The sequence below is a fragment of the Anopheles aquasalis genome, chromosome 3 (genome assembly GCF_943734665.1).
Source record: "Anopheles aquasalis chromosome 3, idAnoAquaMG_Q_19, whole genome shotgun sequence".
In the NCBI taxonomy this organism is placed as follows: Eukaryota; Metazoa; Arthropoda; class Insecta; order Diptera; family Culicidae; genus Anopheles; species Anopheles aquasalis.
The window spans coordinates 57,996,049-58,010,964 of NC_064878.1; the positions used below are offsets into that span (position 1 = coordinate 57,996,049).

At 48.5% G+C, this 14,916-nt stretch overlaps 1 protein-coding gene and 1 non-coding gene across 6 annotated transcripts in view; both read right to left on the reverse strand.

The window, feature by feature from the left end:
• Window positions 1-14,916, reverse strand: part of LOC126579032 (inositol 1,4,5-trisphosphate receptor) — a 35,048-nt gene that overhangs the window by 9,563 nt on the left and 10,569 nt on the right. For 3 of the 5 annotated variants that reach the window (XM_050242240.1, XM_050242239.1, XM_050242238.1), the window contains 6 exons: window positions 5,602-5,973; window positions 5,321-5,507; window positions 2,394-4,319; window positions 1,997-2,328; window positions 1,629-1,927; window positions 828-1,169 (listed from right to left, as the gene is read on the reverse strand). In XM_050242240.1, the coding sequence (XP_050098197.1) occupies window positions 828-1,169; window positions 1,629-1,927; window positions 1,997-2,328; window positions 2,394-4,319; window positions 5,321-5,507; window positions 5,602-5,702 (3,187 nt within the window). In that variant the 5' untranslated portion in view covers window positions 5,703-5,973. Of the gene's footprint in view, window positions 1-578; window positions 612-827; window positions 1,170-1,628; window positions 1,928-1,996; window positions 2,329-2,393; window positions 4,320-5,320; window positions 5,508-5,601; window positions 5,974-14,916 lie in introns of all 5 variants that reach the window. The other 2 variants (XM_050242241.1, XM_050242242.1) reach the window with 2 other exon arrangements.
• Window positions 14,539-14,611, reverse strand: Trnat-ugu (transfer RNA threonine (anticodon UGU)). The gene has a single exon. It is a non-coding gene; the product is annotated as a tRNA-Thr (tRNA).

The following is a 14,916-nucleotide window of genomic DNA, read 5'->3' on the forward strand; positions in this document are numbered from 1 at the left end:
GCAAAAGGAAATGAGTAACCGGTGATGTAGGGCAGAGGTTTTGACACTTCTGATGATGAATTTATGGTAAAAAGGATAGCTTATGCTCCCCTGCCAGAGTCTAAATCAGGGGCCTAAAACTCATATTACCATGCGGGCCGCTGTTTAAAGTATTAAACAGTTTGCGGGCGATTTCAACACATAATTTGAAGGTGCATGGCTTTATTAAATTTCCTTTTTCCCATCAAAGCCCAACGGGCGCCAATGTTCGTGGCCAGAGCGGTAAATGCAACTCCAAAACTGGTCGTTGCATCGGGAAAACGAAATTCTGTAGCTCCGTTGCCGAAACCCGATGATGGAGGCGCCCATCGAAATGGAGGCGCCAGGTAAGCGGTAAAATTTCGGAGTTTTTAGAGATTTTTAGGGGTTTTTAATGGAAATTTAAATGGCTAAATAACCCAACGATCTTAAACTCCATTATGTGGTGAATGGTGAAATGTTTAAAATGTGTTGCTTCATTAAAATTTACGAACACTACTGTCGTTGCAGATATGTTGCCAATCTTCAATTCCAACACTCTAAACTTATAGGATACCTACAGCTTGTGCCTCGTGTGTCCATCCAAATCGGTGCTAATCGGTATTACGTACGGAACGGGGTGTTGTGCATGTGCATGTAAAGGGTACCAGAAAAGCGCAGTTTACGCGAGCAAAACCAAAAAAAAAACAATAAAAAAAATACCAAACGTTGTTAGCAAACTACTAACAGGAAATGGAACATTAAGGAAAAACCCTAAAGTTAGGAAGCACACGGATGCAAAGCACACGAACACAAACATTACAACTTACCACCGCCACCACCAGCACCAGCAAGAGCGCCACCATTACTACTAGTCCCATTACCGCTCCCAACACCAGTGCCCACTTCTGGAATGCTTCCGGAACGGAATTTCGATGTTTTCGTTGCCTCGATAGCCGCCAGTACGGCCACGGTGGACGCAGAACGATTAAACTTTTGTGGCATTCCGAATTCACTCGTTAGCTTCCCCTCACCGGCGCCCGGGTCGCCAATGGTTTCCACCGTATCCTGCTTACAAGCAACACCCATACCCGCTTTACCCGCTACCGATGATGCTGATTGCTCGCCCGTGACGGCAATTGCTGGTGCTGCCGCCGGTTCCTTTCCCTCCGCTGCATTCCCAAAAAGTGAATATAAATCCCCCGAACAAACTGTTAGTAACAAGGCGCTGATGGAATACGAGCGAAACAAAACATCGCGAACTGCAGGTGAACGCATCCATCCATCCAGCCTCCAACAAACACAACACAACAGCCGGACGGCATCGAAATTGGACAAAACAAAACAAATAAGTCAGTTAACACAAATAATCAGTTAACAACTAGCAGCAGAACCTATTAAACAAACATACAGAGAGAAAGATGGGAAGAGAACAATGCACCGCCAACCTATTGTTAACGACGACGACGAGAGAGATCCGAAGGGCTCGGATCAGATTGATACAGTGTTGCAGAAGCGAAACGCGTATCCGCATGTAATGTAATCGACATGAACAACAAACACAAACAATCGTCGGAATATCGGTTAAAAAAAAGAAAGAGCATCCCACTATCCTGTTCTCGTGCACTTACAATCGATGTGGCCAGTTGGAAGCCCGGTACCGTCGGCCTCGCTGCTCGACACACAGTCCAGGATGTTGAGCAGTGTCTTCGTGAGCCGCAACAGATCGCTGAAGCTGTAGAACCCGAAGTAGATCAGATCGCGCGCCAGCTTCACCACCTCGAACGTCAGCTTGTTCTGGTCCTGGTCGGCGAACCACATCTTCGACACGACATGATTGCACAGATAGTCCTCGACGAAGGCGATGGTTTTGTTAAACCGTGCCCGGACCGCTTCCTTGTTGCTGTCCACCTGCTTCTCGATGTCATAGCTGCGTGGAAAAAGGGGGAAAAATTAGTTGAAAAAAGAGCAAGCAGATCAACAGCTTCGAACAGCTTACTCGTTGATCGACATAACGGTCGGTATCTCGGACCACAGCCGGGCGTACTTGACCGGTGTCACCGGTTCCTGGGGATCGCGATCAACGTGCAGGTGCAACATTAACCGACAGAACGAGGCCCTCAGATCGTACGGTACCGTTTTGTCCGACATGCAGCGCAGAATCAGATCGATGTCGAGGTGCGGTGACAGATTGTTGAGCGCCAGGTACTGCCGGTTGAGGCACATGTTCGAGAACAGATTCAACTGGTGGCGATAGTAGTCCAGGATGGCGATATCGGTCGTGCGGCCAATTTTCAACCCCTGCGCCAACCGGCTCATCGATTTCGATTGCTGCAAAATGTGAGACGAGAAAATGAATGCGCTGCAATTCCTCCACGCCCCAAAACCACGCTTACCGTTCGATTCTGCCACATAAGCACCACCTCGTATCGCTTCTTTTCATCCAGCTTTCGCTTGCCACCTTCGGAATCTTTCCCACCTTGACCTGCTCCATCACCACCGACCGATGTTGACTCATCAATCTCCCGTATCTCCGTAAACTCTCGATTTCCCCGCTCCAGTTCACTCAGATACCCGAGCGGATCATCATCCACCTCCCGCAGGAACGTCTCGATCAGTATGTCGGCATTCTTCGCACTCAGCACACTCTTACAGATCAGCTCCTGCGTCACGGCGATCGCTTTCTTGTTCGAAACGCACAAATCAGACAGATAGTCCAGGAAGCGGCTCTGCCAGCTCTGCATGTTCTTCCGCACCAACCCAACGAACGTTTCGATCTCCGCCGCCGTAATGTGCTTCTCGAGCAGCTTCCGGTTGTTGTGCAGCAGCGCCGTGATCGTATCCTCCGCCAGAATATCGTACCCGATCTGTTTCTGCATCAGGCCAAAGTGTTTCGCGATGTACTCCTGGTTTTTGCGATAATCCTGCTGGCTCAGCTTCAGGATCCGGTAGCACAGCCGGAAGATGTTCTTGAAGGGGGCATTCTTCGGGTCACCCAGTTCGTCGATCCGCAGAAACGGCCCATCGTTCGTTTTCGTCTCCTGGAACGGGCCCTGCAGGATCTTGAACAGCTGCTTCAGGATGTACTGTTCGCGCAGCAGCTTCTGCCGATCGCGGTTCGGGTTGTTGATCGTCAGATCGAGCGCATCCGATTTGTTTTGATCGTTCTCCTGGCCTGCGATGAAGAAAACGATGTCCTGCAGCAGCGCAATCAGCGAACGCCGCTCGTTCGACGAGATCGTTCCATTTTCGAGTTTCATGCTCATCGCCAACAGCAGCTTGCAGGCATCGTTCGCAAAGTCCAGATCGCGCACCTCAACCGGTGAGACCGGGATCAGCTGAAATGCTTCCTTGTCTTCCTTGATCGCCGAACAGCCAACCTTCGACATGACCGGCTTATCGTCGTCGATATCGATCGGGACGGAGGTTGCGTGAACCCAGGTGTTGGAGCACAGGTGACGCAACCGGACGTAGCTCGACTGTGGCACTAAACCCTCCGGCCGCGTAATCGTCGTCGAGTCCAGCTCGAACACGGACGCAATGTCGGTCGAGTGGGGGACCGGTACGAGCCGGAACGAGTCACCACCGGCACCGGGATGGCTTGAGCTGCTCGATTTTTCCGTGCGCGAAATATCCTCATCGATCTCCGCAGCCAGATAGTACCCGGTGGCAAGGTGTTTGAACCGGAACAGAGAGTTCCAGTGGCCGGCCCCGCCACGGCAACTATCGTGCTGCACCACTTCAACCTCCCACAACGCTTTGCTGCTGGTGGCGGCCGTCGCACTGCTCCGTCCGGTCGTGCGCAGGAACACGTGCTGGTGCTTCTTGTACTCGTCCATCGTGAGGAACTTTTCCTGCTCGGCGTGGAACAGTCGCACCACGTCACCGCCCTTCAGCACGTCCTCCTGGTTTTCCCGCTGCTCCATGAACAGCGTGATCTTCCAGGAGGTGGACGAGTTCAGTACGTTCACCTCCTTGCTGCCCGGGTTGTCCGGCAGCTCGTACGTGGCCGCCACGTGCAGATTCTGGCGGTTGGCGTTGACGGGCTTCAGGATGACCTTATCGCTCACCACAACATTGTCACCGGCGGACCGTAGCTTGTAGAACGGCATGATGTAGAACCAGCTGCCCTCGTTCCCGTTCGCGTCCAGGTAGACGCGCATCGCGTTCTTCTCCAGCAGGGCCGGCAACCGGATGTTGACCGTGACGTACTTGTTGGATTTGAGGTGCAGCAGCTGCACCACGCTACCGTACTGTACGACCGTACCGAGCAGCTTCTTGTTTTCCGACTCATTCTGTTTCTTCTCAATCTCGGCTGCATGCTGGGGGACAAGGGAGGGAGGGTGGGTGGGAATGCAATCGGTAGAACGAAGGGTCAATATAGGGTGGTAGCACAACTTTTCGCCCGGGCGGGAGAGAAATATGTTGACGTTAAAAGAGTCGTTCAGAAAAGGAAAGTTTGGCTTTGCACCGAAAAGATGAGATGGAGAAAGTTTTCCAATTCATAACCAACAGCTGAGAGCTGGTAACGTGACAGGTAGGGGTTTGGGGTTGACCAGAATATCTGTCTTTATTATGCTGTTGCATATGTTATAAGGCATTAATGATTTTTGGAGATACCGAGAGTGCATTTGAAGGGCTAAATAACTTTTCATTTAGAATCTGGATGCATTAAAAATGTTACGGTATGTTGACCTTATTTAATTCAAAAGGTTTTTATTTATGATGGTAATTTTATGCAGCATAGTGACTGAATTATTTGTATGAAAAAGAGTTTGTAAATGTTTATGTTTCGCAAACTCTTTAAATCATTAAATGGAAGGTTTTGAAGAGTCAAATGTTAGAAAAATCACATCACAAGAGAGATTACAGTGAAAAGGGCCAATCAAGCGGATAGAAAAGGTGTCCAAAAGCTATCGGACAATATGCTTTATAAAATGCTTAATTAAATAATTGGGTATATCCTTCCATCGTTCATCAAATAATTTTCTACAGATTTTGAAGGTTTCAAATGTATTTAGCAAAGCGTATACCCCACGAATTGCAGCTTTATTTCTTGCTGAACTGAGAAATGCTATCCCAGGACAATTTTGTTGGCTCTTGCTGATACCTTTGAGTTGCGCAAACTGCAAATCATCAAGAACCTTCAGTTATCAATGAGAAAAACTCGCCAGAATCGCGACAGAATGTTCTGGTATTCCTGTTCAGAGCCATCCTAGGACGGCAACAAACAACTTTACGGTCCAGTCTCTTTCAATCTAACAAAACAAATTCCCTCTCCACCAAACCACCAAAGAGTGTCCCCCAAGAAGAATCAACATACGTGCAACCGCTTCAGCAAACTCGTGTCGGTGTTCGTTGTGGTGCTCTGTTTGGCCGCCTTCCAGAACTGCTTCTGGGCCGAGTAGCGGTTCATTGGGCAGATTTTGATGAGACAATCGCGAAACTTTTCCGGCGGATCGTTGAGATCGCCCGCGCCGGGACACACGACCACACGGTCATCGACGAGGCTAGGGAGAAGGGAAGAGAGAGGGAGAGGGAGAAGAGAAATAGTTAGTGGAGTCGGTGCGCCTCGATCGATTAGCGCGGTCCACGGTTGCTTACCCGAGTGTGCTGAGAAATCCGGACACACTGCCCTCCGAGTACAGCGACACGATGTCTCCGAGATGGAGGAAGCTCACCGAGCCCATTGTACTGTCCCCCATTGTGGCGTTGGACGTTGAACGTTGGCTGTCGGTGTGTTTGTGGAATTGTGTCCTCTCTCGTCCTGTCTAAAAATGCATTTATCCTGCCTCCTCGGGCCTCGGCGACGCTTCTCCACACTATCACAATCCACGATCGGCGTTGATTACACTTGAAGTTCGCCCACTTAAACAGGAGAGTTTTTGTGCTTGCGAGTCCTTCGGTGCGGTGGTTTCTCGCTTACTCACAGCGACAACAGACAATGCAGTGATGTTGGTCAAGTGGCACGAACATCTGGAAAAAGGGAAAGCGAAACCGAGATATTAATAGGCGCAAAAGGAATGGCGCGAGAAAAAAAGGATGATGAGAGCAGAGAGGTAGGTAGAAAAGAGGGGAAAAGCGGAAAGTAGCTCACTCCCTGCACTTTGCGTTCGGTCAGGGTGCAAGCAAGAGAGCGGAAATGAAAATTCTGTTGCCTGTGGCCCCTTTCGGACTGGAATGGCTCAATTGTCGGAGCAGCAGCGTTCAGTGGCAATGATTGCTTGGTTTTGTTCCAAAAGAAACAGAAGATACGTTTCTCGCTCAGTTTTTTGTTCTACTTTTTAACGAACGGTGGGTGGAATTGCGAAACGATGAACTCTCACCACCAATGGTCAGATCAAACGTCTTTTTAATGAACAACCACAGAACCCGGTGCCAAACCGAGCCAGACCCAGCCAGTCGGATTGGTGGTTCGGGTTTCACGTTCACACCTACACGGCTAATAATAAAAATACAATGCAAGCGTTTTTCCCGGTGCCCAATGTGTTTCTTTTCACTAGCGATGAAACAGGAGCACAATATTTATGGCAATTCCAGCGCTGGTGACAGGCAATTTATGAACAATGATCGTCATATGTAATGCAGGTGCGGTTTTTTTGGGAAGGATAAATAATAGCTTTACTTGTCGGGTATTTTGAAACGCGAAGGCTGGGGAAGTTTATTTATTTTATAAATTCAACCGTAGAGTTTGCAAATCACTTCACTCGGTATGTTTGCGATAAAGAGATAAAATTGGGTTAAAATACGTTCTTTAGCTCATAAATGCTATTCCAGCGTAGTAAAGAAGAACATTTTTAATGGAATCCGTGATTTTGATTTTAGCTAGTAATTTTCTCTTTCGATAAAATGTTTTTTCTTTTCTCTCTTTTCCTGCCAACCTAAATTCTTAGCAAATTTCACAGTTTTATATTGTACATCTGGAACATTGGAAGTTTCCAGATATGGTTCGAAAGCACATCGATCGAACTGGCTATATTTGAATAGTTTTTGAATAAGCTCAAAAGTTCGTACACCCTTACAAAAGACCACCTTTCTCTAGAGCGGCAGAGAGGGAGGAAAAGCCTTGGAAAGCAGAGAAACATTCTAAACATGAGCACCCTGGAAGCTGTTTTCAACTTGAAACTTCACCAGAACCACCGTACAGTCTCCACAAGCTCCACATCGCCATCACCGCTCTGGAGTGCCGCTCGCCAGGTGATCGTGACGATCATCTTACAGTCAATCACCAGCCAAGCAAAGCAGCACCACCGGCGAGCCAGGCTTGCGGGCCGCGCAAACTGCATAAACAAACAAAAGGTGGAGATGCAAAACCCTTCGCTTCTCCAGCTCTGCTCCCTTCTTCGGAGGAAACTCATCTCTCTGCTCGGGACCGTTCAACAGTCAGCATCCAATCGGTGCCGAGATGCATCGCACTAAGGGAACTCTCGGACGCATCTATCGTGTGGTAATTGTATGCGCATTGCATTGCACCTGCATAAATTACTCCGTTCTCGCTCTTACGTAAATGCTCCCAAAACGTCTCGCAAGCGCAATGCTCCCCACGCCTATTCGGTGCGAATGGCCAGACGCCATCTCCATTCATATTGAGAGTCTTTTTCCCTCCGCTTTTATCGTCAGCTCGGTCCACACCAAACCGTGGAGCGCGTGAGCACAAACATCCGATTTCGATTACGATCAGCGCGTAAAAAATCAATGCCTTAGTCCAAGGAAGACAAGTTGTGCGCGTGTGCCGTAGATTAGTTTGCGAGATTCGCTTACAGATACGCGTTTGGTATTTGGATATCAGCCACATGGTTGCGACTGGCTGGCCACCACCACACACCATCCGCACCACTGTCTCTCTGATGCAATTTGATTAGAAATATTACCCAAATAGTGTGCCAGCTAGCTGCGCACCGGTTTTATTCGCTGCTCCCAGCGGAACACCGATGTTTGCCACATTGTTTCGTGTTCGCGCACCACCAGCATCATGAGCATGTCAGCAGCATGAAGGCTGGAGTATGGAAGCGCGAAGTGCGCCGCGGTACAGCGGATATGCTGTAAACAGAACCGCGGGCATCGAAAGTAAGAGTTACGGATCGCTTCAGGGCCGGGGTCTGCCAAAATAGACCAAAGAAAAGATCAGTCCGGGAGTAGTCAGGTCTAGTTCGCGTGATCTGGCAATGTTCGTGGAATACTCTCGACGGTGTGGTGCTGCTGCACCTCAAACATCGGACAAGGAAAGGAAGCAAATAAACAACGTTTCCTCTGCTCCGGCCTCTGTTGCGATCCCCAAACCTGACGTCATGGGAGGATATGGTGAGAGGGGAGGGAGGAAACGAGGTAGGCATCGAAAAAACCAGACCACCCCAGACCCGATCGGCTCGCCGTTCGATCAATTGACCGTAATTGTGCTAATCAATCGTCCGCGTATGTCGAACGTTGTGGAGCGTTTGAAAACGTTGAACCATTGCCATCCTCATCGCTTCGTGGCACAGTACAGTGATGGACGGAGAAAGTCTTTAAAACACTCCCCAAGCGCCATCGATTTGTATCCTTGAACCTCATACAGGAAGATGGTACATGCAACTTGTAGCTCAGATAATGTGTAACGAGTATTTCGGTGAACCACTGTACGTACTGGCGTCTGCTCACTCATTCTTCGCAATCATAAACTCCCCCACCGACTGGTCTTCTGTCCGGACGGATATATTTGAGGGAAAAATCAATAACCTATTTTCCGGTCCGAACCTAACGGCACGCTCCCAAAATGGAGACGCATCGGAAAAGACGTTTCCACGGTCCACGGGTGCTCAAGGTGTAGATAAGCTGCATGTGTTTAGGAGTAACCGGTAAAAAAGTATCAGCAGAGCGCTTTTTTGTAGCATTTCGTTCAGCTGCCAGTTTTATGCTGCGAGCTTCTACGTACAGAGCGCGTGCACGGTTCTACTCAAGCATGATGCTTAATGACCTCATTATGTACGTTTTCTTCGCAAACATTACTCACAAAGCTAGCAAAATCACTTCGTATTTCATTCACAAAACGACGGGAGAGAGGATACAAGTGTATAGTACGACTGGTTGTTGGTGTCTGTAATACCTGGCTCTCGTGCATGGCACAGCACGGACTAACATACTCGAGTGCGACCAGCGGCCATGGAGTACATAGAACCATGGAGGAACGTTGTCCCCACCGATGGATCGGGTGTTTCACAATCATTCGCACACAACACCGCCGTCTAATTGGCATTTCCGTATGGTTTCCGTATTTATGCGGCCAATGTTACGATGCTTCTGTTACCCGAGGCCTGCCCGGCCACAAACGGTCTTCCGGTTGTTTCCTTTTTTACTCCCACTCTCGCCTCTCTTTCATTTCTTTCCAAACGAGCTCGTTGGCGCCCCTCAGAAACAGAACTACTTGCAGCTCGTTCTACGATTCACCGATCCGAGTGTCGCTCTATGTGTGGAGCTTTTCAAAACGTAGCGCTTGGTTTATGTTGCGTTCTGTGCCAGGCAGCCGGGCATTATGCATTCTACGTGAAAGCCGTAGCACTGCTTGTGACACTGGATGGTTCGTACAGCCTTCTGCTATTATTACAAGAAGGAGAAAGGCGCGGTGGGTAAAATCAGGGAAATGAAAATCCCACAACACCAACTGGCGCACAGAATGGAACGGACTCGGCACAGTGTGTGACTGTTACTGATAATGATTTGCTCCACAATGCTGCATCAAGGCGCTTCCAATTGATCCCATTTCGACGGCGAGTAGTTCCCAGAAACAGAATAGTAGTCCCTCTGGGGAGGACCACAGCAAGGGAACTAATGAGTATGTCACGTTGTCATCATTTCAATGTCAGTCGGTCCATCCGGTTCCCCATTTTGCTAATCCCTCCCTAATGCCTTGGGGCGCACCCGCATGGCAAAGGACACAAATCACTGTTCCTGTTGCTAGTTCCTGATGGGAGCGGATGGATGTCATCAGGTGTCTATTGATAGATAGGAGAAGCCATGCTGCAACAGTTCGCACCGCAGACGATGATAACAATGCTGCCGTGGGGTGAGATTGAATTCCTGTGAGACTACGAGGTGTAGAGCAGTCCAACAGAACCTGACTGCCGTGCAGCACTAGCTGGACGGAGGACCGACTGCCGATTACGTGACCATTGCACGGAGAAGGTGGTAGCGGCGAGAGTGTGAGTGTTAGACACGGTCCCCGGGCTGGTTTGTTGTTAGAATGTGTCGGCTGGAATGTGTGCCGGACGAGCTGTTAGGCCAGCATGCCATCAACTTGTCCACCGGTGTCCAGTTGCTGCTGCTTCAGGGTCATAAAGCGGAATACTAACGAGCACACAGCGTGTCGTGTGGTAGTCCTTGTGCGTTGTGCTGTTTGCAGCAGCAGCAGGGAACAGGAAGTGTGTTATTTTATGCGCTTTTCGCTTTCAACGGAACGGCACTTTGCCTCCTAACTTTAATACGCGACAAACCCGAGGTACATTCGTACCTCCAGCCATTATCGACACAAATCTCGTGTACACGACATAAAGCAATTTAAAACTTCAATAAAAAGCAATTAATCAATCAGTGCACCTAACACCTAATAGGGCTGCAAATCGTTTACCACAGCAAAGTGAAAACGATTAAGGAGGAGGAGGAGAGGAGTAAGATAGCAATGGACCGTGCGGCACAACATAACAGCCAGGCCGGGCCGGCTCGTAAAAGCTCGACAAGCGCGACACATTTAGCTGTCTGTCCGTCTGTCAACAGAGCGCCCACGGTGGCAGCGTACAAACAACGATTTAATTTATTAGCCTGCATTACAAGCGGGAGAGCACACAGAGAAAGAAAATCTAGCATCTCGCGTGGTTCGTGCTGGGCAACAGGTTTAGCGGTAGCATAAGTATGCATTAAGATAACATGCCACTCACTGCTCATCCTCCGCTGCCCGCTAGGCCCGTAAATCATTTCTTTATTTACACCACTAAACACCGAGCTCTCCCTCTCTGTCTCTCTCCTTCTCCAGATGAGTCACAATACACCTCCAGAACTTCTAAAGTCTGACCACCATCACTGTACATCTTTATCGAGGACGGAACAGCAGCACAGTGGATAGGGCCATTAAAAAATCCTGATTTGGTTCCCCTCAGGGGCCACTGTCAGCCTTTCGTAACAATCTGGCCGGCTTGAGTGGCCCCATACACGCAGATTTGGGAATGCAAAGCACGTCCAAGCATCGCGTCCATCATAGTGCCGCTTTCAAGGCGCATCCCGTAGCGGTACCCTCTCACGCGTTTCAGCGTCATCGGATGAGCAGGGGATTGGTCCCGGTAGGAATTGTTGTAGTACACCGCCAAGGCCCACACTCCCCACATCAAATTTCACGTTCCAGTGATTCCACTTCCATTCTGGTAGCCAGATGCTGCCGATGAAAGTGAGATTTTAAGTGAGGGAAGGATGGTGAAAGTGACTCCAGTGGTAAGTCGTTGTCGTCGTGGATTGCCGTGGGCGTGGGCGAATGGGATTTCAGCAGGGAGATGGTTCTCGCTGTCGCATTAAGGTGGCCACAGGCTAAAGCTTTTAAGTGGGAAGTTCGTTGAGGTTGAGGACCGAGCAAAGAGCATCATGCTCTGCTGTACAGAATTGGCCGGGATCTGACCTTGTTGCGGTCTGTTCGCTGAAATTGAACGAAATGGATATGCGAACACCGTTAAGCTCACGCTTCCGTAATCGTTCCCTCCGCTCATTTCGCGTGGCGGGGATTTTGGGCAACTGTGGCAGTTGCTGCTCGCTCCAATTTACATTCACGGTCACAACCTCCTCCACCCCTCCATGAGAGAGGCCTTTGAGGTTTCGGCTGCGATGCTTGGCCGATACTAGCACCAAAGCCAATCCCAAACGCCACCACTCGCTTGAATCTGGACCGCTGCTGGTGCTGGTGCTGCTGCGGCTCTACGTCCAGCCGCCGACAGGCCAACCCGAAAAACACCAAAACCACCGCCCGGACCGCTTATCGATAAATAAATAAACAAACAAGCAAACAAACCATCATCCAACCGCCGCCATTCGGCCAGGGGGGCACAGGCACCCGGACCTCGCGTTTTTTGGTCGAGCCGAGTAATAGATTCATTGTAAAGTTTGTTAATTTGTGAATTCACCAGGAAAAAAGCGCGAAAAGAGCTAGTGTGAGTGTGTGGTGGTGGGAGTGCGAGATTTGGAAGGGATGGATGGGTGGAAAAAATCTCCGAACCGAGCTACTCGTTGGCTACTAAGAGCACCGGTGCTGGTGGTGGTCGCCGTTGCCACTGGTCATGGTAGCAGACCAAGACATCGGAAAAGATTCCAATGTCCATCGTGTACGGGCACTCAGAGATGATCTTTTGATCGTATGTTTCAGATTACTGACCACGGTTTATGCAGGTGAAACAACAACCACCATTTTATTGGAAAATGTTCGTTTCACGAATTTTCAATAACCGCACGTTTCAATAACCGCTTGCCAAATGGTACTGTAAAGATCACGGATGACGCAAATTACCTTAAAAGGCAGAATATTCGGTAAATGAAATCGGTTCATCCTAAAACATGTTTTTATGTTAATCCTTAGTTTTAAGAAAATATTTATTTAACCCAAAAAAGGACGTTACTAGGGTCTGGTCATCATTAGCGGTTAAAGTAACCAACGTCGAGCTGGGTCCATTTTACAATAATCATACTGTTATGATTACCCTCACGGAGTTATTAGCCTCCGTAAACAAGCAGTATACTGTCGTGCGTTATGATTTTATCACATAAAAAAGCATAGTAAGGTTACATTTTGGTTTATTAGCACTCTTGGGTAAGCTAACAACCCCTTTATTACTCCTTACTTTACTTTAAACTGAACCGCCAAGGGTCAGTAGAGCATAGTAACCAAGGTCCTTTCTCACAGCTTTGCTCACCACTTTCATTACAAAAGTATTCTGCACCATCGCAAGGCATTCCAGAACGCCATGAAAATGGAGAAACCGCGCTCCTAGCGGTTTGACCAAACATTTGTTACAGCACCATGTTCCAACAACCCTCCGTCCATACCATGACCACTAGAAGCAAAGTTATGTTAAGTCACGCAGGTTACTCCATAGCACACCTCGATACCGGCCTGGCAGAAATGAAAGGAATGTCTTCGCTTGAAAACAAGTCCCCCCCCCCCCTCCATTTCCTAACACAGTGTGCCTTATCCGAGCAATCTTTCCAACAATTTAGTATTCCATCCTCGTGCTGTGAAAGTGTCCTCAAGTGCGTTCGCGTTGACAGATGTCATTCGTCCTTTCCGGCGTTCCGGTGCAAGTTTCAATCTGCGGTTTCACGCTCGGCTCTCCGAGTGCTTTTGGTCGATTTTTCCTTAAAGATCTCGTGTATCCCCAGGCGTTCGGCATGGAATGGAATCGAAAACAAATTGTTTCAAGTTGTGCTTGGCCCCCTAACCTTTGTTCTGCCGCCGGTATCGTAACAAACACAATCATTCGACGGCCCTTGAGGCATGGGAGCAAACTGTTTAGCGTATTCGCGCTCACTTCTTTATGTGAAACGAGAGGCAAATACATTTCCTCGCTGTTTGAAAGAGAGCCCGACTGTTTTTCACCCCGTCGTGTTGTTTTATTCGTTTTCTATTCACCAAGCACCGAATTCGTGCGAAGGGAATTTCCATTTTCGTACCGAGAAAGCCGACAGGGCACAGTATTCATTGCCTTACATTCCACGGTGATGGGCTGGATTTGATGAAGAGTGATGAAGATGAGATATATCATTTCTCAGGAGAATGCGAGCGATGCTTGTAATATTACATTTCACATAAATTATGAAGCAGACGATTCTCGTGTTACGAATATCGATTTAGAGAGGCGTACGGTAAGTTTTTCCATTTTTCATAACAAAGGACTGCAGCATGAATATTACAATATTATGCTACCTAAAGGCTGGTTGCTCTAGCTCCTTCTCTATCATCCAACAATCTCGGGTAGATGATTGTACTTTTAAATTGTAAAAGATCTTCTACCTGCCGACCGAAAGTTGATTAACGATGTACCGGCCATTGTGCAACGGCAAACTGACTTACGCTCTACTGGAGCGCGCGGATTATAAATTCATTACTGCAAACTTCAAGCAAACGTATTCTCGGGAGCGCCACCTGGAATGGCTGCTGAAATATGTATCTTAATTGCTTACGGATATTGTGCTCGTAAGCTAAAGTCGCTCGCAGGTTCCCACGCTTCTTAGCAAAGCAAAAAAGCTTGCTCTCTCTACTCTGAAGAAAACTGAACACTAATCTAATGCCTTAGGAGCTGCAGAGAGTTTACAATTAGAATTAGAAGAACTCTATAGTTCTTAGTGAGCAATCCTTTTTTTGTGTTGAGAGAACACTCTTGTTGTTGCAGCTTCAAATTGCTAGTGCTCTCCACTAATGATGATAGGGTTATCATCATTCTAAACCTCTGTTGACCACAATATAAAATACTGACCGGAACTTGCGTGGGTGGTAGGTGGATAAACCCAAAGTTCTAGAGGGCTCAGCATCGTTTTTACTGCCTCCTGTGAGAATCGAACTCACGACCGCTGGTTTACAAGACCAGCGCTCTGCCAACTGAGCTAAAGAGGCTCCGATGGCTCCAGCAGCATCCTGTCTATCCAGCAATGGCCAAAATCGAAAGAAATGTGCTCCGTTGCGCTGTGTACCGCCACGGATGTGAGTGTGTATACCGCCCGCAAACGGTCTCCAAACAGAGGTCTCATCTGTATTCGGCCAAGTTCGAAGAAGGGGGTTTCGTGTTCTCGCAACGGCACGTACATCGCCACCCCTCATGGAGTCGTGTTCTAAATTCCGACAACCATCATCTGTTGAGCGATGAATTGTATTGCTAACGAGACAGTCAACAGGTCAGATCGGCTACGATCGGCGGTTGG